General features: G+C 52.6%; 2 protein-coding genes across 11 annotated transcripts in view; both read right to left on the reverse strand.

Moving 5' to 3' along the window:
- Positions 1–1,268: 1,268 nt before the first annotated feature.
- On the reverse strand, positions 1,269–19,705 carry LOC116822599 (endonuclease 8-like 1). 8 transcript variants are annotated; one of them, XM_075069496.1, is made up of 10 exons: positions 19,628–19,705; positions 15,269–15,756; positions 13,145–13,264; positions 12,112–12,175; positions 9,838–9,940; positions 8,165–8,289; positions 6,272–6,299; positions 5,603–5,664; positions 3,917–4,157; positions 1,269–3,209 (listed from the first exon to the last, which is right to left on the reverse strand). In XM_075069496.1, the coding sequence occupies exons 2-10, from the start codon at positions 15,745–15,747 to the stop codon at positions 3,163–3,165; spliced, it is 1,269 nt and encodes a 422-aa protein (XP_074925597.1). In that variant the 5' UTR covers positions 15,748–15,756; positions 19,628–19,705; the 3' UTR covers positions 1,269–3,162. The 8 variants fall into 8 exon arrangements, 7 of the variants coding, with proteins under 7 accessions (XP_074925597.1, XP_074925595.1, XP_032632485.1 ...); XM_075069494.1 differs by lacking the exon at positions 19,628–19,705 and adding an exon at positions 16,831–16,900; XM_032776594.2 differs by lacking the exon at positions 19,628–19,705 and adding an exon at positions 16,727–16,823.
- Positions 18,575–23,630, reverse strand: part of LOC116822600 (COMM domain-containing protein 4) — a 65,989-nt gene continuing 60,933 nt past the window's right edge. For 2 of the 3 annotated variants that reach the window (XM_075069499.1, XM_032776599.2), the window contains exons 5-8: positions 21,624–21,743; positions 20,990–21,070; positions 20,013–20,189; positions 18,575–19,737 (exon numbers count right to left, since the gene is read on the reverse strand). In XM_075069499.1, the coding sequence (XP_074925600.1) occupies positions 19,697–19,737; positions 20,013–20,189; positions 20,990–21,070; positions 21,624–21,743 (419 nt within the window). In that variant the 3' untranslated portion in view covers positions 18,575–19,696. Of the gene's footprint in view, positions 19,738–20,012; positions 20,190–20,989; positions 21,071–21,623; positions 23,059–23,630 lie in introns of those variants that run through there. The other variant, XM_032776598.2, reaches the window with a different exon arrangement.

The raw sequence follows: 23,630 nt of genomic DNA on the forward strand, positions 1-23,630 counted from the left end.
CATGCATCTAACATGATAGCAATGACACTTTTCTAGCTGACAGGTCACTAATAAGACCCCTTTTTAAATCTGGCTGGTAGACTAAACATCAACCAGTAGGCCAGTGGGTGAGCTAGATCCACTGGACTGTGTGTCTCCCACTTACCACAAGAGACGCATGCGAGATCACTGATACATAAATGTGAAAGAAGGGAATCCAGGTGCAGGGGGTATTTGCTGCTCAGCTGGGACTTTTGTAGCAGTAGATGCCACCCTGGGCCATGAATCCCCTTACCATGCCCTGCACCAGGAAGAGTCACTTCTAAAAAACACTGTTTTGGGGATAGGATGTTACTTCTCGGCATGGCACCGTTTAGCTGTGCTATCACTAATCAGGCCAAGAGAAGTATTTCCTATGAAAAGCCAGCTGCATTTCTGTAGGAACTTGCTTTGGTCACTTGTTTCCTAGGTGAAAGACTTGGCCATTGCTTGTTAGCATAGGAGCCTTGGATGTTGCTAAAGATGAAGTGGAAAGGTTGAGGATTGTGACATTCTCCAGGGTCAAAAGGTAAAAGTAATAATAAATTCTTACCGGTACGAGGGGCAGCCCCAGAAGGGGCAGGGCCTCAGGCAGAAGGGGCGGAGCTGGGGGTGGCAGTCTCCCCCAGCCAGGCCATCTATGCTGCCTGACCCCCACTGCCTGGAGCTCTGGCAATGATTTAAAAGGGCCCAGGGCTCTGGCCGCTGCTGCAGTAGCAGTGGCCGGGAGCCCCTTGCCTTTTAAATTGCCAGCCGGGGGGCGAGGGGACGGGGGGGGGGGCAACGGTATGGACCCTACGGGCAGGGCTGCCGACAGGGAAGGCAAAAGGGACAGGGATGTTAAAGCTTTGCCCAGAGAGCTTTAATGTGGGCTGTGTATGGGTCAGTCCTGGCTCCTGACTGGTACACTGTACCGGCTCACTTTCACCCACCCAGGGTACAATCTGGACTGTTGAACAGCTGTCTCCCCTCAGTTCTCCAGCACAGGCTGCTTTTTACACTGCTTCGCTGTGAGAGCAACGACTCCTGGCTTGCTCACAGCCTCTAGCATGTAAACTACTCCTAGCTGAGTTAGATGAGTGCTCTTTGCTAGCCACTCCTGAATTATACTGCAGAGGGACACAAACAAATTCCCAGTCCCAGATGTGTCCCCAGAAATGGGCAACTTGCACTGTCCAGCTCTCCTTCTTGTCAATAAAAGCTCATAGAAAACCCATCATTTCATTAATAGAAAATGATATGCACAAACCTTGCTGTCCAAATGGAGTTTCTCCAAACACTTCAATCCAAGATCGATTTTAAGTGATTACAAGGAATAAGGCATAAAAGTCAGAATTGTTTACAAAGAAATAAAAGGTAAAATGCAAACTAACACCTAACCTAACAAGCTAAGCGAACTTGGAGCAAGAAGGTTTCTCTCACAATAGGCTTACAACAGTCTGACTGGATTCCTTCCAAGCCAGGACCCCTCCCCAGCTTCTTTGTCTTTCAAACATTGTCAATGCCGTGAGTAGAGATGAGGAGAGAAAGGTGATTTGGGGCCTCTATTCCTCATTTTTGTACCTTTTCCTCCTCTTTGAAGATCATCTCCAGCTGGAGTTCACATGACAGCCAGTCTGTTTAGCCCAGCTATTCCACTGCCAAGATGTAAATTTCTCGCTCACACCTTTCTTACTGCCAAAGAATGGTTGCTTAACCAGGTGATAGTCCATTTGATTGTGCTGACAGCTGGCTGAGGTGCTGGCTAGCCTTGGTCTCTGGGCAAACAGTTTGAAACTGTTTTTCTAAACTTGGAGAATGTCTCAGTAAAGTCACACAGTAGAATCTTATAACTGTACACACAACGCTGCTGCACATATTTTACCAGGACAATAATGTTCAGCCGATTATGACCTTTCAAACGATACCTCACAAGGCAAACTTTTACAAAACCACGATCACGCTTGTACAAAGTGGTGAGCATAAGGGTACAGCCTGTTACAGGGGCACTCTCAATAGCCCCTCAGTTTCACTGCACCGTTCCCTAATTGAGATGGGGAGCCAGGGTTCTCACCCACAGTCAAAGGCCCCCCCAACTCCCTCCCGACATGAAAAAAATAGTTCTAGCCAAATGATCCAGGCGAGCACCTGAACTGGCGCCAGAAGAATCTGCCATTAATTCCCAGTTATTAGAAGAGCTTCTTTATTCCATTTATGGACAGGTATTTCTGTAGCATCCTTCTCCATGTGAATGCTCACAAGAGGAATCCAGCACTATTTAGCTATGGCCACTAGGAACTCCCTTTAACCAGCTGGAAAAGAGGCACATCTGAGCCACTAGCGCACAGGAAGGGTAGTCCCAGCAGAATGCCTTGTAAGCCACAATACTACTGTATTGCTGCTTTGCCCTAATACTTGGCCTCCAGAACAGCAGAGAGTCTCCTGCAGTGACAGCAAAGCAGCCACACAAGGGATTGTTTATGGAAACGTTTTATTGTTAGTACTAAAATCAGATTGCTAAAAGCACTGGCAGTTGGGTCAGAGAACCACACTAGGAGGAGGGGGAGCAGGTTGGCACAGTTGCTGAGCCTGTAACCTGAGGGCACTGGTTTCTGGGCAGCCCAGCTCAGGAGTGACTCACTGATGGACTCATTCCACACAACAGCTAAGTGTCAGCACGTCCCCTCTGCAGAGGTGAATTTCTGAAAGAGCAACCTGACCCTCAGGAAACTGTTGCACCGAGTAGGGGAAATCTGAGGTTGAATTTCCCTCTCTCTGCCAAGAGTCGCCAGTTTTCAGCTGCAGTCACCAGCGGGTGCCCCAGCAGCTTTCAAGGGGTTTGATACAAAGTCACCCAATTGCTGTGTCCTGGAGCCGCATTTAAAAAGGAATAAAACCCCGTAACCGAGCAGGGAGGCTGACGCCACAGCATCACCTTCTTCATTTCATGGGGCAGGACTCTTGCGTCAGCTGCTTACAGCCCCTGCAGCAAGCCCCCTCTGAGGAGGGATCTAAGAAACAATGCAGTGGGCAAGCCCACTTGAGAGAAGAGTCACTCCAGCAGCTGCTCTCACCGCATCTCCCTCAGCACGTGCAGCAGTAGCAAGTGAGCTCCCATCTGAGTTACTCCAGGCTGGGGTGAGGACAGATGCCGTGCCAGACCAGTCATTCAGCCTTCACCCGCCTGGATCTTGGGGCAGCAGTAGTTGCTCCTAAAAAGACAGGGGAGAAAGTCAGAGCAGTGAGAAGGCAAAATTTGACAGTCAAGTTGCCTGTACCCTGCAGCAGGGGAAATTCACTTTCTCTCGCGGGAAGACTGAAGGAGGCAGGAAGCTACCTCTGCTGCCTGAGAAACCTGAGGGCGCCGGAGGGAGTGCCAATTTCCTCCTAATAGAATTCAGATCTCAGTGCTGGCCAGATCCTCTCCTTCCTCCCCTCTACTCCAGCTCGGGTCCTCAGAGCCATCCTCATCACCTCACGATTAACCCTTCTCTCTCTTAGTACCCACCCTGTCTTGGGCACACCAGGCAATTTTAAAAAGATTTCCATCCTGATACTTGGAAATTCTGCAGTCAAAGCAGCAGAACTGGGGCCCCAGGATCCTGTGTAAGGCATCTCCTGCCCCAACACACCAGTCTGCTATCCTGGTGTCCATTAAGGAATCACTCGCTGTGGACCCACCATGCCTATGGTCAGTGATCTGGTCACACAACACGTGCACAGAGAATTAGCTTCAGAATTTCTAACTCCAGTGCCCGGCCTACAGTGCGTGGGTGGTGGATGCAGCTTCCCTTTCCCTGCAGAACACAAGCTCTTTTATTCCACTTCTGAAAAAAAGCCAGATTGACCTTGACCAGCATAAGCCATCCAGGCCTATCCCTGTCCCAGGCTTATGTTGGAGCCAGTGCAGCATTCTAACCTGTGCTTCTCCGAGCAGATGCCTGCCTCTTCCTATCTGCAGCAGGAGCTTCGTTTGTGGGAGACGCTTGACTTGCTGATGCTTTTCTTCTGGAACCGGTGTCTGGCTTTCTTGCTTCATGTGCCTTGGCATTCTCGGCTCCTTGGACGAGCTCTTTCCCCTTCTTCCTGCCAGATTGCTTTGCTACCTTCTCCTGGCTGCTGCTGCCCTTCGAACTTCTCTTAGGCACCGGCTTTGTAACCTAGGCAGATGATTGAAATGTGCACTCCCAGTCACGGGGATGCGACTTTAACTTCTTCTGTGAGATCCCTGAACATACTAGAAAGTTCAGGGGGACCAGGGACAAAGGCTGTTGTGGGAAGTGCTGTAGCTGCTCGCGGCTCAACCGTTAGATGCACAGTTTTAACCATCTGTTCTATGGAGTTTACTCCACACACATCAGCTAGGAGCAAACTGGGGCAAGTTTTAACACTTAACCTGCCTAAAGTCAGGCACCAAATGTGAAAATTTGGCCCTGTTCTCCCTAAAGTTCTCCACCTCAGGAATGCACATCACCAGCTGTTCCCGCAGCCCTTACAATACATGCTGAGAGAACATTTGGTGCTGTGCAACGCAAAGACAAAGCTCACATCATTGGCTTAGGAGCAGGGACCATCTACTACTCTGTCTGTATCACACCTAGTGCGGTGGGGTTCTTGGCTGGCCCTTAGAAAGAATATTTATTTTAGTAGTGCCTATGTTACACAGGCAGACAGACACAGATATTTGACAGTCTGCCAGCCAGAGATGCGTAGGGATGTCTGCGGATTTGCACAGTTTAACAACAAAGGGGAATAGATTAGCTGTTTCACTATTAACCCAAACAAGGGCAGTAGTACCAGTCACATGCCACAGCCTCAGGTCAATAGCACCTGTATTTTGATTAAACGTTTTGCAGGGACTTAAACAGTTAAAAAAAGCTGCATTTGTACCCACCTGTAAGATGCTTCCTTTAGCCAAGTCGCACAACTTCCGTTGTTCCAAAGACACCCCTTGGTCAGCATGACCCTGTTAGTGATTTGTCTCTTACTCAAGGAACAGACATTTGCAGTACATTGCTCACCTTCGAACGTGAGATTTAATAATTTCTGGACAATAAAAGAGTGTTTTTTTAACCCCACTCCTGAGGCCAGCAGATGACAGACTACTGAAAAATAAAGTAACCTATTATTCTTGTACTGCGTTCGTTTCATCCTGAGATGAGCTTAATGAGAGCGTGGGGTTGAGATCCCAGCTATCAGAATATCTCTGGGATGCTGAGCCTCTCTACAGAGACGAGTGTACAAATGTATGTACAAACACACACCTAGCGTCAGGATACGTGTCAGTAAAGTGTCCACGACTTAGGTGGCTAGCTGAGAGGTGGTATTATCTAGGGTAGTGCTTAGAAGACAAGAGTGCAAGGTTGGGTTCTATGAGTTCTAGTCCTAATTCATCAAACCCTAATGGCAACACATTGGTCCCTCTCTGTTCTAGTTTTCTCATCTGGGAATAACAGGGGGATTGTGAAGGTTGAGATGGTGTTTAGCTTCTTCCATACAAAGATCCAATGAAATGCACAATGGGCAGCAGGAGAATGACTCTGGGAGTAGAGGGGCCCCATAAAAACTGAGAGATACAGGAGATGTCTAGACAAAGGCTCTGTACCTTTGGACTTGGAGGCTCAGGGTCAGCATTCACCCGTGAGCGCCTCTTGCGAGACTTTTCTCCTGCAGGAGAGAATGTTAAGATGACAGTTTAACTCTGGAGGTGAGAAAGGGGCCTGACTGCAGGTGAGTCAGAGGTCTAATCCCCAGCCCTCTGTTCCTCTGGGAAGCCATGCAAGGAAGAAAAGCTCCCCCATCTGGTCTGGAAGCTTGGAGATGGTTCTGAGAGGTTGGACACAGCTGGCCTGGTTTTGTGGACATCTTGCCTGGACTATACATGAACTGAGTGCACTGAGGGTGCTCAGAGTGGGCTGGTTTGCGTACCTCTCTCTCCACAGAGCAGGAATAGCACAGAGAGCGACAGTGGTAGCTTCCCCATGTTCACATGCATGGACACTTGTAGGGTACACAGGCCACTTGATACTGGGCTGCCAACAATAATGGGACTCTTGGAGACTCACTATCTCCTTTCACCCGGGCTGCTGAACTGTCACCCAGGGGTAATGATGAGTAACCACTACTGGATTCAGGGCAGCGAGCTAGAGTTTGAGAAGAGCATCGCTTGTTTCCTTAACAATTCCACAGCAAGCAACGGCTCTCCCTGCCTCTCCCAACCCAACCAGAAGCAAGAGAACCCTGCAAAGCATGGAAGAGTAAAGCTGATGTTCACCTTTCGGGGTCATAGGTCCAGGCTCCCCCTGCAAAGGAAGAAAAAGCTTTCAGACAGTGCCCTAACCCAATCCAAAGGGCAGTTCAAACCCCCATCAGGCATCAGAAATGCTGCCAGACCCTGCAGCAGGGGCACCCATACATTAGCCAGAGCAACAGGCAGTGGCAGAATGGCATCTCGGAGCAGCAGTAGCTCACTCAAAATAGTGTAAAAGCCCAAATGTTGGCACCCTAGGCTTGGAGTTTGTGTCCTCCATTTCTTTCGACCCCTCCTCCAAGTTGCCCAGGTGAGCGGGACAGGATTTCTTGAGCACATCCGGTCTCCTTGCTGGTGAGCGGGAGAGATCTCTGAGTCTCTAAGTGTAAGGACAAGGCCTTTTCTTGTAGCCATATGGTAAGGCCTAAGGCCTTTGTCTGCAGCCATATTGAGAGCAGCAGCCACTAGCTAAGAAGCAGGAAGTCACATCCTCACTTTCCATCTAAATTACACTAAAGGAATGTAGCATCGGACTGACAAGGAGACACTGTCCTAATAGCACCCACTATCACCAGATAGAGAAACAGATCTCAAGATGGTTAAAGACTCAGTTTGACAGCATTCCATCTGGCAAGAAATCACTTATAGTTGTGGCTGGGAAATCCTCATTTCTTTATTGTTTTGTCTTTAGCTAAGCAGGACTCAAGTTTCACTGTATAAACTGGGGCCCAAAAGGAAGTTCTTGGGAACCAACTCCAGGACACAGCCCCAGGATCAGAGCTGCCAGACCTCAACACTCTGCCAATCACACCGTGCAGAAACTCAAGTCCCCCAGATGACCTGATTCTGACTGGCCAGTAAGGAAAGTTCATCTGTCTTATTGGGAGTGGTGAGCATTGTATGTGTAGCATGTGCATTCTGGTTTGGTGATTGTTAATAAATAGAGCTTAACTGTGTAAGGCTCCTTCACTGGTAAAAGACCTTGCAAACCCTCAGAAAGATTAGGCCCTGAGCCCAGAGGGAATGGGTGTTTGCTCTGAGCCTGGAGGAGTAGAGCCCAGAGTCCACGGAGGGGTAAAGTTAGAGTGCCTAAATTAAGAGCGTCACACCTGAGCCCTAGGAACTAGGTAGAGGTGGGTGCTCTAGAGTGTGCAAGAGACCGAGAATTTTGTGCGGGTAACAAAGGGACAGATTTTGTACTAGGCTTAGCTAATGTCTCCTGGTGATGCAGAGCGGGACGGGCTGGATTCTCTCTCCTGTGGGCCCAGGGGTATTAGATTTTGTGGGGACCCTGGGGGTTTGAAGTGGGGAGTGGCTCAGGGCTGAAGCAGGGGAATAGGGTGCGGGGTGTAGGCTCTGGCCGGGTAGCACTTACCTGTGGCGGCACCTGGTTGGCGGCGCAACAGGGCTATGCCAGGATCCCTGTCTGCCCTGGCTCCACACTGCTCTGCTCCCAGAGGTGGCTGGCACTTCCGGCCCCGAGGCAGAGGGGCCAGGTTGCTCTGCGCGGTGCACACTGCCCGTGCCTGCAGGTGCTGCCCCCGCAGCTCCCACTGGCCACAGTACACAGCCAATGGGAGCTGCAGAGCTGGTACACAGAGATTACCTGAATACCCCCGCCTAGGGGCCGCAGGGGCACATCAGCGAGCTGGTGCTCGCAGCTCCAGGGTGGGGTGCCAAGGCTCAGGGACAGGGTCCAGCCTGCAGCGCTGAGACTTGCCTGGATGAAAAGAAGCAGTGGGCCACATCTGGCCCACTGAGCCTCCCTTAGCCCAAGGTCCTGGACTGCAGCCCCTAAAGCCCCTGCATTAATCCAGCCCTGGGGCAGGCATCCTGCCAGTCTCCTCTTGCAGCAGGGTCAAGCCCCACGAGTCATGAGTCAAGCCCCGCCAAATGCAAGGCCACCGTGGTTTATACCTGAAACCAGATGGTCCTGCCATTGCCATCGCGCAACGACCTCATGCCAGGGACACAGTAACACTGCAGCCACTCCTCAAAGGCTGCGGCATCGTCAGAGGGCTCTGGACCGTAACCCTTCCCCCCTGGTGGGACACAAAAATGAGCATCAGGGAAAACTCTCAGCTACAGCCTCCCCCTGCAACTCCAGCAGTGAGGGGCTGATCATCTGTGTGTGGGCTTTGCTCTATGCTACAGTGACTCTTGCTGGGAGCAGCAGCAATGCTCAGCTACAGCTTTCTGAACCCTTCCAGGGGCTCCCCCTGACGTACCCCATGTGGGATGGCCTGGAGATGGATTTGGACCTCTCCAGCCTGCACACAGGCAGTTTGAAAGCATTCAGCTCTCTGGAGCTTGGTGTTTTTAAGGGAGTGCCTCTATTTCCACACCAGCTGGAGACATCGACTGCTCTGATAAGCCAAGAGGTCGTCAATTTCTCTTGTATCTGGGCTCACTTGTCTTTGCTTTGCCTCTCCCCCAATGTCCGCAGGTGTCTGGCTTGGCCATCACAGCCAGAGCGCAATGCAGTTAGCTCTGGTGGGGCGGAGGGATCTGTTTGCTGAAATCCTCAGGGGAAGTCTGGCCACAACCTACAGCAGGTTGTAGCAGAGGCAGACCCAGAAAGGATGCAAGAGAGGGAAAATAATGGATGGACAATGGGGCATCTCCTCGCTTTGTCCCAGAGACGGAGTCAGGGACACATCCCAGCTGGGACAGGGAGTGAAGTCTGTCCTGTGCAATCAACTGTTGTGTTGGGAACACTGAGCAGGGGGACAGTACATGCATCTGCTCTCCGCTCTTCAGCAAACAGGGCCACCATGGGTCTCTCCCATTACTGACTTTACTGTCAGAAGGGACCATCAGGATCATCTAGTCTGACCTCCTGCACATTGCAGGTCACAGAACCTCACCCACCCACTCCTCTGGCTGAGTTATTGATGTCCTCAAACCAAGATTTAAAGACTTCAGGGTACAGAGAATCCATCATTGACACTAGTTTAAAACTTGGAAGTGAACTGTGCCCCATGCTGCAGAGGAAGGCAAAAAATCCCCAGGTTCTTGGACAATCTAACCTGGGTGAAAATTCCTTCCTGACCCCAAATATGGTGATCAATTAGATCCTGAGCAAGGGGGCAAGACCCAGCAGGCAGACCCCTGGGAAAGAATTCTCTGGAGTAACACAGAGCCTTCCCCATCAAGTGTCCCGTCTCTGGTTGCTGGAGACTTTTGCTACTGGTCGATGACAATAGCTACCCATTGAAACCTGAACAATTTCAGCGCGACGGAAGTAGCTTTGCAGGGGCCATTAGTGCACCCCATGCAGCACTTCTGGTGTCATCCTGCCTCTCACACAAAGGCCCAGCCTCCTCCCACTGGCATTAAACGCCCAGCCAGAGCGTTTTCATACAGCGCCCCTGCTTCCCGCTGCCCCCCGTCCCAAGCCACCCCAGGAGGGCTCTGTCCCACCCCTCCCCCGTCGCTGAGTGTCTGCTCAGCTGGAGGCAGCAGGGATTCAATTCCAACTTCAACATCTCATTGCACCTCCCCTGCAGCTGAGTCACCCCTACCCGCAGGCTCCATGGCCCGCTGCAGGGCAGGAACCCAAGGCTGTGCTCCCTGAGCTGCCTCCTTACCCATGTGAATGACCTCCATGGGCACCGCATGGCAGAGCTCCAGCAGGTCTGGATTCTCCCGCTTTAACTTCACTTTCTTGCTCAAGGTCAGGTCCGGACTCTGCTGGGTTTGAGAGGAGGAGATTCAAACAGGCACCCCGGACACAGCCCAAGCCAACCCTCTCCCATGCAACCCTGCCCCAGCCATCCAGCCCTTCCTCCTCCCAGCAAGGGTAGGCCCAACCCTGCAATCTGAGGTGCAACTACAGCAGGTGCAGACATACCTGAGCCAGCTTGCTAATAGCCACCGGTGTACATACCCCGGATCCCAGGCTGGCTTGTATTGGAGTGGCTAGCCCGGGCGCCACAGCCTCTCTGCTAGTTTTAGTGAGGCAGGAGAATCAAAGAGAGCTTGGCTATGTCGACACGGGCTGCACTTACATCTGACTGCAGTGCAGATCTTACTCCAAGCCCCTCTGTAGCAGCTGGTCCCACTCCAAAAACAACTAGTCTAGTCCCCTCCCAGCTGTCCAGCCCTTCCTATAAGGCAACTCCTCCACAGCTGCCAAGCCATCCTCCTCCTCGCCCCTCCCCAAGATTTCCCTCACCAGTGGCCTAAGTCTGCCCTGACATGTGCTCCAACCCAGCTTCCTTTCCCTCCAGCAGCTAAATGCTCCCTGTTTCCAGATACCAGGCCAAATTCAGCCCTGGCATAAGCAGGGCTAACTCCATAGACTTTGATGCAGTTGGGAATCTGACCTGCCTCTGTAAAGTACTCACTTGTATACATCAGTCACTATACCACTCTACGCAGGACTGAATTTTGCCTGGCTGCATCTGAAGGCTAAAGATCTCTTATGGCTGGGACGCATCACTGACTGCACCGCAGGTGTTTGTAACTTAACTGCTGCTACACAGACAGGCCGGGGGAGGGGAGGGAGAAAGGCCGGTCAGACAAAAACGGTATCTGGTTTTTTTCAAAATAGCTACTTCCCCTCCAGAGGTCACACAGCACTAGACCAGAATAGTCAGATTTGGAGCCTAAACTAGTGTGGTCCTCTTAGTTGTGGGTTATTTTCACAGCAACTAGGATCTTTGGGCCAGATCCCCAAAGGTACTTAAACTCCTAACTTCCCTTGAAATCAGTGGAAGTTCGGTGCCCAAATCCCTTTGAGTACATTTGAGATTGGTAGGGGGAGGGAATGGTCAAGTGACTGCCTTGTATAGTAGCCACTTGCATATTTCAGTGTGCAGTCCCCCCAGCAAAGGCCAGTGTATACACAACGCAGGAGCCATAGACGTATATGCCATGATAGGCAGTCATGGTCCATCTGGCTCAAGATCTGCAAACAAGTTTTACATGCAGCACTTTTGCATAGCAACTCCTAGGAGTTAAAGGCACTGGAGGATAAGTGGATGTTTGCGTAGCATCTGTCCTCCCAAAGGACCCCAACGTGCTTTATAAACTAAGCATACGTGTGCTGTATATTACACGAGGAAGCGAGCGATTCCTTCCTGGAGGAGCCAAATGCACTCACTGAACTGTTAAAGAGCCCACAGCAAGTCTGAGCACGGGGAGGGAAGAATTCCATCTCCTGCTCAAGCTGTGTAGCTAATTGAGGAGTCAGAATGCAGTCAGCAGAGCTGGGATTTGGCAAGTTCTGGTGCTAACATCCCTGCTTGGACAAGGTGCCAGAGGAGCTTTAACGACCACAAGGGAACAGGCCCTGTCTCACAGCTCTCCAGAAAACCACCCCTCCAAACACCATGCTGGAGCATTGCCTGCTCCAGGCCTGACTCAGAGCCAACTGCTAAATGGGCACCACTATTGTTTGCACAGGTCACCTGCCCAAGCCATGCACATAATGATATGGCTGAGCAGGGGGGATCTGACAGACTCCAGGCCATGGCAGTGTGGCTGCACATCACAGGGAGAGTAAAGCCTGAAGAATTAAACTGAGAATCCCCCATAAGAAGGGATTTTGAGAGACCCAGATCAAGCCCTGAAGGCAGAGTGTCTGGCCCTCTGATTCATGGTGAGGATCCACCTCCGAGACAGCAGCCAATTCTAACAAGAAGAAAGAGCAACAGGACCCGAATCAGAAGCGGTGGAAGTTCTAGGGTTAAAGCTACAACTCATAACTGGGGCTGTAGAGGGTCCGAGAGCCACTGACACCATCATGCCCCGTGTGCTGCGATCCTCAGGCACTACGGGGCGAGCACCGAACCCCGAGTTCTATGTGATGAGCTGGAACATTTCTGTGTACGTGCATGAGCCTTCTCCACCCTCCTCACCGGCTTCCGATGCTGAAGAGCCTCTAACACCGTCCGAGCCTTCTCAAAGGGAGGGATCTTTAACCTAGGAGAGTCCATGTGTTACGTGAGGACCCCAGCACAAATGCCAGCCAGTGCAAATGAAGTCCCGGCCTCAGGGAGGGGAGGGAGATTGCTGACGCAGTGGGTGGAAGCACTGGCTTTTCATCTCTGACGAGCTGGATGTAATCTACACAGTAAAATACTGGTGCATTCAGACTACGGCACGTGAGCACGGTGTAATTCAGCTCCCCAGGCAAGGTCCCGGACTGAAAGTGTCACTGCAGGCCAAATCTGAGATGCCCAGCATATATAGGCCACTCAGGGGAAAAAAATGGTCAGGGCTGTGTTGGCAGCGCGTGTAGTGCAGGAACTGCACAGTGCTCAAAGATGAAGTGCTCTGGCAGTGCTGTCTGTGGATGCTTAGCACTGTAACGGACATGGGTTGGCTGCATTTCAGCAAGGGAATGGGTGGCCTCTCCACAGTTTGGACCCTTCCATGGTGCTGGTCTTGTAGCTAGAGGGATGGGAATCACATGGTCTGGCTGCCTAATACTATGTAAAAGGGACCCTATACATACATGAGCACCTCATGCTTTCTAATGTATTTATCCTCCCAACCCCTGAGGTAGTGCTAATATCTCCATTGTACGGATAGGAAAGCTGAGGCACAGAGAGGCTATGGGCTTGTCTCCATAGGCTATTCAGACCAGTTAACTGAAGCTGTGAAGTGAAGGCACATCAGTGAAAGTGTATCATAACCCCCCATTTGAAGAGGCTCATTCAGAAGTAATTTAGTTTGCTGTAGCTGAATCCTCCTCAAGGGTTTAATGCGCTCCAAGTCCCGCGCATTAACTTCACAGCTTCAGTTATTTCATCTGAACTTTCTTCAGCGTCCCTGTGTAAACAAGGCCTGGCTTGCTCCAGGTCACACAGGGAGCCTGGGGTGGAATATGGAACTGAACCACATCTCCTCAGGCCAGGCCTCCTCTTCTCCGCTCTGCACCCTGCTCACCTGTAGAGAATCTCGGCTCGGAGGTAGTTGCCAATCCCATTGAAAAACTTCTGATTTAACAGGGCTTCACAGATGGGCTTGTTGAAAGCCTTGTCAGACAGGTTCCTCAGCACGTTCTCCCTGGAAGACAGCAGGGCCAGTCAGCTAGGGAGGAGGGGCTGGGGAAACGACCACCTCACTCAGCCTGTGATGTGCTTCCAACACAGTAACCAACATGGGAGGTGGGGTTGTTCTCCAGTGGGGTTTTCTGCTGCAGAAAGGTCTGCCTCCAGACATAAGCAGGGAGAAGTGAAACTAAAAATGATGGAGGTTATGGTCTAACAGGCACAAGTGAAACCTTAGGGGATGGTTCTTATAGCAAGACTGTAAATACAGATGCAAACAATCTGTGCAGGAGAGAGGAGTGGGCAGCATTAGACATCAAGAGACGTTACAATAAGACAGGAAACGATTAAGGTAGCGGCGAAACCCTTTGGGTAAAGGTACAAGGATGACCCGCTGTTTCCTTAGCAGGGGCAGTGCTGTAAGCTACTTGAATTCAGCCCCGTTGGAAACGGGTTCCCAGAATGCAGAAGTTATAAAGGTATTTGATTGCAGGGAAGCAAATTAAGAAATTGAGTGTGATAAGAGGAAGCCTTAAAGACCCACCACAGCGTAAAGAAGGCTGGAGGAACAGTAAGAGACATCCCCATTAAGGCATCCAAGGCAGTCTGAGTCCTCTGAAACTGACAAATACAAAGAACAAGAAGGAGCCTTTGAAGAGTGGCTTTATGAAGGGCTGGCTCTAAGATCTGCACATCAAAGGGAACACCAACATGTAGAGCCAGGTGAGGCTTGCAGTGGAGAGAAGGATTCAATGAATGCTGTCAAAGGGAAATAAATATAAGTGGCCACGCAGAAATGCACTGAAGAGCGAGTAGCTCATTCATCAAAAAGGAGGGGGAGGAAATGAACGAGGACTCAAAGCGGGAGACTCTGGAATCGTTTTACGCAACCTGCCTGTGACAAGGTGCTCAGGGAATTAACTAACAAACTCACCAAGCTTCTGATGACTGAATGGGATACAATTAGAGAAAGGAAGATTTAAGAATATGAGGGGGGAAAAGATTGGAAGGGAAGCGGTGGAAAACCGAAAGCTCAGCAAATTCAAAACTAACCCTGAAAATCCACTAATGAACGTACCACATGGTACCTGGACAGGCAGGCGTGCGTGTGTACACCAAACAACCCAATGACCCCTTTCAATCTCTAACCTCTGTCAGTCAGTGATACGCCCTTCAGCTATGAATTCTACCTGTGAAATACAAAGTGGGCACTTTGGCCCACAACCTCTAAGGTATTTAGGCTCTTCCAACAGAAGTTAGGACCCTCAATATCTTTGGAGACCAGGCCCTTTATCCATCAAGCTACAAGCCCCTCCCTGCCTGCCATGGGATTTTGCGGGTGTTAAAGTAGCTACAGCAGGGTCCTCGCTCTCTTGCACTGTTTCACGACTGTAACAGACACATTAAGAGTGAAACATTAACTTGTACAAAGTAATACAAGAGCTCGACCAAAGCCATCTGGGTTTCTGTCATAGTCAGTTAACAGGTACTAACCCAGGGGATCTCCAGCTTTTTCCAGTCTCCCACTTTGCGTAACAGACCTCATGGACCTACCTCATTCCCAACCATTCAGCCTCCCCCAGCTTGGTTCTCAACATGCTGAACTGAGTGGATAGCAAGGTGGCCTGCATAGCCACTGGAGAGCCATTGCTGTGAGGGTTAAATCGCTCAGCTGTACTCTTCCCTTTTGCAATACTTCAGAATTATTTTTGTGCTGTCCGCTTGTTATATAAGAAAAAGCCACATAGGAGGATGTTTAAACCAAGCCTGTTCCCTTGCTCATAGCGAGATCTCTGGGAATGCAAAGCACCAGACAGTCTTCAACTCAAGACAGAGTTTCCATAAACGTGAGCTACAAAATGTCCCTGTAATGGTAAAAGGCCCCATATTCTATCACCAGGCTTCCCACAGAATTCACTGTTAGAATATTGTGTCTATCATTCATTGCCCCTCCACCCGCCTCGACACACACTCCTGGTCAGTTTCTCAAGCAGAGATGAAAGGTCATGGTGGATCTCACCTGAATTTCTCATACTCCAGCATCACACATGGCCCTCGATCTGGCTGCCACGTCCCATGCACTTCCCACCTCCCGAAGCGCCTGATATCCACAAAGCAGAGGGCTCGGTGCGGGCTCTCCTTGGTGTAAAACCGCAGGTGGGCGTGTTTGGGCAGCTCGGCCACGGAGGTGAGCTTGAAGCTGCCTGACATTCCAAAGCGGAAGACAAGATCCATGGGCTGCTGGAGACCGTTCTGGCTCAGCCCCTCCCTGTCTCTCCCTCTGCCTGGGAGTGTGTTCTTCTTCTCTTTGAGTGGTGTCAGGGTCAGCTTGATCTCCTTGCCCCGCGAGGTGGCAGAGATCAGGTACGTGTCACTCTCAAACAGCACTTCTGAGTTCTTGCTCACTTCAGACTTCTCCACCTTCCCTGAGAAGATGAGCCCTGCACATACCGTGTTGATGTAGCAGCTCGCCAGGTGCAGCTCTGGGCCCTCTGGCATCTTAGACACCTGCCCAAATGAAGGCAAGATCCAGGCATAAGGCAGAGCAGCTACTGTAGCACGTGCATCTTACCAATCAGGACGGGCAGCTCTCTCTGTCCCTGGCTTTGCCGGACCCTCCTGGACCCAACGGCTGGTGTGCAGGGGACAACTGCAAGGCTGAGCCACTGGACAAGGATAACATTGAGGATGGGTATTAGGAACCACCAGGCCATGGGTTGAGCCACCAACTCCTCCATGAGGAGCCAGTGCACAGCCAGGAGATGAGCACCACCAAGCTGGCCAGGACCAGGAACAGAGATGGGCCCTGGGTCCTCATGAGCCAGGAAGCTCCCCTCCGGAGCCCCAGCACAGGGCCAGCAGCCAGTATCCCTCCCTTCCACCAGCCTGTCCCCTGCCCTGCGTACAGGGCCAGCTTCCCCCCCGCCAGCCAGTGGTCTCCCCCAACCCCAGGTACAAGGCCAGCTTGCCCCCCCCAGCCAATATCCCCCCTCCCGTCCCAGGGCCAGCTTCCTCCTCCAGCCAGTTCCCCATCCCCCAGGCACAGGGCCAGCTCCCCACCCAATCAGTATCTCCCCCGTCCCCCAAGAACAAGGAAGCTCCCCTCCAGCAAGCACCCCCCCCCGAACAGGGTCAGCTTCCCCCCATCAGCTTGTCCCCCCCCCGCCTCTCTCCCCCATCCCCCAAGAACGGGCCAGCTTCCCCCTCCAGCTCAGGGTCCCTCCGACCCTGGGCACAGCCAGCTCTTCCCCCCCGCCCCCAGTCAGTATCTCCCCTCTTCCCAAGCACAGACCGGGCTTCCCTCTCCAGCAAGCGTCCCCCCCGGAACAGGGTCAGTTTCCCCACCCCAGCCTGTCCCCCCTTGCCAGCTTCCCCCCCAGCCTGCCCTCCCATAAAGTATAGGGCTGGCTCCCCCCGCCAGTTTCCCCTTACAACGCTCCCGCTCGGGTTTGCAGCGGGGCTGGAGCAGTTACACAACCAGGCACCGCAGCAGGCCGGCTCCGCAGTCCCCGCCCACAGAGCCAGCTCCCCCAAAGCCTGTCCCAGCACAGAACCGACCGGCCAGCAGACCCCGCCCCCTACCTGAGCTCCCGCCTGCACTGTTCCCCGGCAGCCGGAGGGTTAAAACAGCCCCCCGGCTGGGAGGGGCGGGGCAGCGTGGGGCACGATGGGAGTTGTAGTTCCATAAGGGAGCATGTGTCTACAGGGTGGGGAGTAGGAGGTCTCCAGCCCTGCGTGGCTGCTAGGAGCGGCTCTGGGGCACCGGCAAGGAATGGAATTCTCCTCCTCCACCGCCCTGTGCCTTGTATTCAATGGCTGGCTGGGGAAAAGCACCGCACAGGCCCTCACCCCCAACCATCTACTGCACGGACACCCCTACACCCCACCGTCCTGCACCCCCCAGAGCAGCTACCACACGGACACCCCTGCACCTACCCAGAGCAGCTACCACAGACACCCCTGCACCCCACTGTCCTGCACCCACCCAGAGCAGCTACCACATGGACACTCATACATCCCACTGTCCTGCACCCACACCCAACCATCTGCTGCATGGAGACCCCTGCATCCCACTGTCCTGCACCCACCTAAAGCAGCTACCACCTCAGCAGCACTGCCGCCAGCTTCCCCTTGCAGATGGGTCACCTCCCTGCCCTGCAGTTAGATTTACCAGAGCCTGCCTGCGGAGCAGTTATTCATAACCTTCTTGCTGGGCACAATGTCACAACATGCCTGAGCTTTTCACTCATAGAGATGATTCAGCTCTCTTCCCTCCCCAGCACCATCTACTTTTGCCTCCAGCAGGAGCTTCAGAGACCGTGGGAGCTGTTGTAACTTTTACTTTATCTTCTACCACCCAAGCTACTCTTATCCATGTATAACATTAAGCTTGGTAAGATTTACCTATTTGCCACAATATCTTACAGCAGGCAGTTCCACTGGTTAGTTACCTGTTGTGTAACCTAGGCAGTGTGGCTGAGGTGACAGACCTCTGGACTAGGACTCAGAACTGGTTTCCAGTCCTAGCTGTGCTGCTGGCTGACCTTGGGCAAGTCACTTCCTTCCCACTGCCTCAGTTTCCCCACCTGTAAATTTTTAAAGTGTGTTGAGATTTACTTCTGAACATGTGATAGAAGAGTTAGGTATTATTGCCTTTCAATTCAATGGAGCACAGCCTTGTTCTTAAAAATAAAAGTCTGCCCCGGTATTTGCTGTTTAACAGCAATTTACCAAATTATTTCAGAGTCTGCAGTTAAAATGGTTACCCACTTCACTGCCTTCAGGCTATGCTGGCTTTGCTCTAAAGGAGCAACTGCATCATCCCCAAGCTGTGAAGTTCCTGGAAATCAGAGCCCTGAGCTATAGCCGGGAAAGGGGGTTAGCACAATAGGGCACCAGTAACAGGGGCCAATCTAAACTGAGCACAACTTAAATGAAGTTAGCAAAACCCAACTGGTCCCTCGATGGCTGTTACCGGAGCTGTGCCCAGGGCAAGGGCTGGACTAGCCAGGGTTGTTAAGAGACAGGGCTGGGCGGAGCGAATAGTTTACGGTCTTTGCCTGTCCTGGCTCTGGTTTCCGCAGAGGTCAGGACTGAAGGAGCAGGGAGGGTGTATGTGGGATGGAGAGACATTGACAGAGCTGCAGGGGGTGGGAATAGATTACAGAGCACCTGCCTCTATGATGAATTCTGTCTGTGGCATCAATCCTTCCCTTTCAAATAGGGAAGATTTACTCCAGTTATTTAAAGACACATCTCTGCTCCCCAGTCTGAGGGTGTGAGAAGTGAGGGTGCAGGGCTGACATGGGAGGCAGTGATGCAAATTCAAAATGCTCCACATGGCTTTATTGGATCCCGCTGGCAAAAATATATAAAATAACTGGCTTCATGCGCCAAGGCCAACCGGAAACACATGGAGAGATTCCCAGATGCACGTTCCTGCTGATCCTTTATCTCATGCACTGAGCTGCCCTGGAAAAAGGTGGCAGTAGCATGGGGGGAAGGAAAGACAGAAAAGCTGCATTTATCCCCCAGGGAGGGGGCTCCTTTAAAGGAAGTGGAAAGAACAGAGGCAAAGTTCTTTTTAGGGGAAGGAGGCGGGGGGAGCAAGAAGGGACTAGCAAATGCTCCATCACGCTTCGGCTGATGAAACTTTCCAACCTCTTATGTACGACTGGCAGAGTCGCCCCAGCCACAGGCATCCTGGATTGCTGGAAGAGTTCAGTCAGCGGGTGAGGTGGAGCTGACCTAGCCGCAGCATTTGGTGGGCTGCTGCGTGCTAGTCTCCAGAGGAGACATGGGAGCCCAAGTGCCTGCCCTGGAGTAGGCACAGGAGACAATTCAGGCAGAAGCAAAAGGACAGATCAGTTCCCTGCTGTGGTTCAGGAACAGAGCCACCAACAAAGGGCTGGGCAGGGAACGTCAGGGTCTCTCACTGTTAGAGCAGTCTCCAGCCGGCAGGGCTGGGTGTTCTCCAGAGGCGTGTGTGTTACACGGTGGCATGGCCCATGGGTTTGGACGCCTTTGTTATGGGAACTCCGAGCTGAAGCTGGTCTTGAGGTGAAGATCTCGTTAGCAGATGCAGAAGCCACCAAGCTGCCATCCATCATTGCTCTGGGGACAGATCCTGGGGTGGGGCTCCTGGAAGCATAAGGGCTTGTGGGCAGGATGGAGAAGGGGTGGGCAGGAAGCTTCACAGCAAGAGAGCTGGAGGGGGAACGGGGGGGGGACAGTAGCCAGGAAGAGTGGGAAGAGCAGTCGTCAGTTTCAGCTGCAGGGGTCTGAGAAGAGAGGAGAAAGCCCAGTCCAACCTCTGCCCAGGCAATGTCTGCGGCTGTGTGCAGCAAAGGGGCTTCCCCAGCGGAGGAACCACACCCACCAGACTCTCTGACGGGTTGCAGCACAATCAGCTGGCTCGTTCCACACTCGCTGCCATCCTCCTGGCTCCTCAGCTGAGAGTTTTCATCATGGCGTGGGCCTGTCTCAGCTCTGAAAGTGGAAGAGGAGACGCAAACAGCCAATGGGGCAGAGTGACCTGGATCTCAGCAGGGGGTGTTGCAGCCAGTTGCCAATTCACTGGTCACAGCAGGGCAGAGAATAACCTCTGCGCTGTGAGCAGGAACAGAGAAATGACACGACTTGGAGACAGCCGATCTCTGCCCCGGCCAGTAGGGAGAACAGTGGGCACATTGGAGAGGAAGCACCAGCCGGCAGGGCAGGGACGAGGCGAGCGATTCCAAGCTTCCCATCTGCTGTCTACTTACCTGCCAGTAAGACCCGGAACTTCTCTGCCGACACGGTCATGGCAAAGGGCTCCGTCACGCCTCGGTCCCCGTCTCGCACGGTGAACTTCAGGTGCACAAGGGGCTCATTGACCTGCTGGAGCTCACTGGAGCTGAGCGTCTGATCCACCCTCCAGGACACAGAGTCCAGATGGTTCACTGAGGACAGAGACAGAGCCAGTCTCAGGTTTGCGCTGTCAGTGTAAAACACTCTCTCTATGCACAGGCCGGCAATATGGATTTGAGAAGCATTTTTCAAAAGCATTAAATGGCTTCACCCACTCCTGAAATGCAGCCACCTCTGGTGTGTGCAACACAGCAACTGTCTTACCGGCCCAGAGCAACAATGTAAGACACTACAGGAAGGAAATGTCTCCAGTTGAAATAACAAGGGAGTTTAGGTCAGTGGAATGGAGCCCTCCAAGATGGAGTGTGGCTGGGATAATGTAGCTAACACCCCTTGTTGCATAGATTCCCATGAGTCCAAGTGGTTAGCACTGCTTCAGCTCTCTCTCACTTTATGGCCAGGAAAGAGAATGTAGAAGGCAGAGCACCGCCAAGTGCATCACCTGCCCCACTCCCTGCTGTACTTGGATTGTCCCAGAGGCGAATTAACCTGGCCAGATCCTAACCTGTCAGGCCAACAAGGTCACAGCCCCAGACGGTCAAACAACAGGGTTCTGGTCCCGGCTCCTGGTCATTCCCTCGGTTGCTGCTGAAAACCCGTCTGCCCTCAGCAAACTCTGATCCTATCCTACAGTCCTCAGGAGCAAGTTCTTCCCAGGAAGTCCCAGAGGAGAACGGCTGAGAAAGTCCTATTGAACTTCCATCCATGGACACAGGGGAACAGCTAGAGGGGTGGGGGCAGTGGGTGCCAGCCTGTATCCCTGTTGAAAGACCATCTCCCATCCGCTCCTGGAGCAGTGTCAGGTTTGCACAGCCAGAGAGGGAACACTTACATCTCAGGCTGCGTGTCCTCAGGCTGTCCTGAAGGGGGCTCTGTTTCTCCTCGTAGGACCGGCACAATCCTGTGGCATGTTCTACAAAACAAGGAGACCAAGAAACCACCACCAAAGAGCATCAGATCAGTCCCTGCATAACACAACTCTTGTTCCAATGGCCTCAGAAGGGACCCTGGCTGCAAACTGCTGAGCTGGCCTGTTTAGCAGGGGGACTCTAGCAGGATGCTGACATCGGGGCGCACGTGGGATAACGGAGGGATGATGGTACCGTAGGGTATTTCAGTCAGAAGATGGCCCAGCTACTGCTCCAAAGTCTTTCCTGCTGGTTGGCACAGCGAATTCTAACTTCTCACTGATGGAAGAGTGAGGGGGACACACAACCCAGCAGCAATCGCCTCCTCCCCTAGACAGCCAATGTACTGAAGTCCACACAGTGCTGGAGCAAGGGTGGAAGGATACAGTTATCCAGCATTACAGCCTGGTGCATAGGGTAGACAGACTCTACCCTGCTCCCCGGTGCCCTCCTCTGGCTGACGTTGCACAAGGCAGTCAGGCTGCTGCTACTGACCCCAGGGCTCCCCAGTGTGCTGCAGCCCTCTCCAAGGGACCCATCCCCTGGCACTTCCCCTACCTCTGGGCAGCCCCAGCTGTTGCAGCTCGCTGGACAGAGAGTCGCTGTCTACGCCATGTTTGGCTGCACTGGAGAGGATGAAGCTGAGCACGGCAATAGTGGCCTTCACGTCCCCGGACTCTGGAGAAAGGAGAAACCTTTGGGACTCTGCCTGGCAGCAGGGCTCTTCCCTGCAGGGAGGCAGCTTTGATAGACCCGTAAAATTGACGTAGGAACCAACAGCCCTTGACATGGCCTGCCCTTTGCAGTTCATCGCCTGCAAGACACTAGGGAGGGTGCACGGACAGACGCCACCTTGCACTGGGTCACGAGGGGCAGCAGGGAAACAGGCAGAAAGAGCTGGGCTCATTGTCACCAACCTGGGTAAGAAGCAGTGATGGACAGGGGACTGTGTGTGTGTTGGGGATGGGGGAGTCAATGCAACCGGCAGGGGTCAAAACAGGTTAGGATTTCAAAAAGCCTGAGACAGGCAGGGGTTAAGTCTAACTAGAATCGATTGATGCTAGGGATCCAAATACTAATAATGGCCAAGGGCCAGAGGCGTAAGGGCCTGTCTAAGCGCACACTTAGCTCGTGGCAAGCTGGGGTGTAAAGCTACCCTGCCCTAGCCAGCTGTGCACTGTCCGTGAGGACCCTGCTGCTGTGGACTAACAGCTCCCTAGGGCACTTTCACCTCCTGTTTCCAAGCAGGGCAGCTCCCAGGCGCGCTGCAGGGTGTGGAGCAGGGTCCACCTGGGCACCTAGCGCATGGCAGATTTACACCCTGGCTTGCCAAAACTAACCATTCAGACAGCCAAAGCCTAAGGTTAACACCGCACAATAACCAGGCCAGTGGCGGTAAGACAGGGCCAAGCCACAGCACGGCAACTCAGCCAGGGTCAGCTCATTCATAAAAACCAAACCAGATGTTTCACATCATGGTTCCATCTGGCCTTGATCGTCCAGCTTGACCTGCGTAACAGCCCACTAGGTGCCCCTGAATTAATGCCTGTTTGAACCAGAGCAGATCTGGATTTAGAAATTGCCAGTGATGGAGAGCACTTGGGCAGTTGTTCCAACGGTTAATGACCCTATAAAAACACCTTATTTCCAGTCTGAGTTTGTCTAGCTTCAACTTCCAGCCATTGGCTCATGTTAGACATTTGTCTGCTAGACTGAAGGACCCATTATCAGCTGTTTGTTTCCCGTGTAGGTACTTACAGGCTCTCATCGAGCCTCCCTTTAACCTTCTCTTTGTGACGCTAACCTGGCTGAGTTCCTGGGACTCCTCCCCTCCCCTCCCCTCTCCATTGCCACACTAAGACAGCAAGTTCTGCAGGGCAGGGACGGGCGCTGTTCAGCTGTTTGGGCAGCACCTGGGAAGTGCGGATTGCTACTGCGATCACCACAACCACCAGGCCCAGGGCACTTCCACATACTCGGGAAATGGTGTCCCCCCCTCCCCCCAACACAAGGCCCAGAACCACCCAAATATAAAGCCAAGGCAGCATTTGGGGTGAGCAGGGGTAACTCGTCAGGCTGCCGATTAGCAGCATCGCCCCCAAACAGAACAGGGGCAAGGACCCTGGGAGATTAACAAGGCTCCTGTGCTCGCTCACGAGCAGAGCGTGCGGTCGGTTTCCAGTGGCTGGGCATTAACTCTTCAGGCCTTCGCTGCTTCAGGACATGCCTCTCCACTCGTGACCCCAGCCAGCAACGCTCTTCAGGCAATGCGGCTAACAAAGCCGAGCCGGCGCCCATAAACGCTGCAGGTAAAATGTTCTCAGGACAGGCATTGGGGTGTGGAATGGGCCAGAGGGAGGTAAAAGTCAGCCAAAGCCGGGCCTAGCATCCCAAAACCACGGCTTGCCGCAGCCTCCCTGCCGTGAGCACAGACAGAGGAATGGCAGTTCTAGTAATGAAACCAGCAAAGCTCCCTGGAAGGTGGGTGAGGCAAAGAGCCAAATCCACCGTGACGGCCTCACAGACAGCCCAGGCTATGCACACCCAACAGCTCTGGAAAGGAAC

The sequence above is a fragment of the Chelonoidis abingdonii genome, chromosome 9 (assembly GCF_003597395.2).
Source record: "Chelonoidis abingdonii isolate Lonesome George chromosome 9, CheloAbing_2.0, whole genome shotgun sequence".
NCBI classification, from domain to species: Eukaryota; Metazoa; Chordata; order Testudines; family Testudinidae; genus Chelonoidis; species Chelonoidis abingdonii.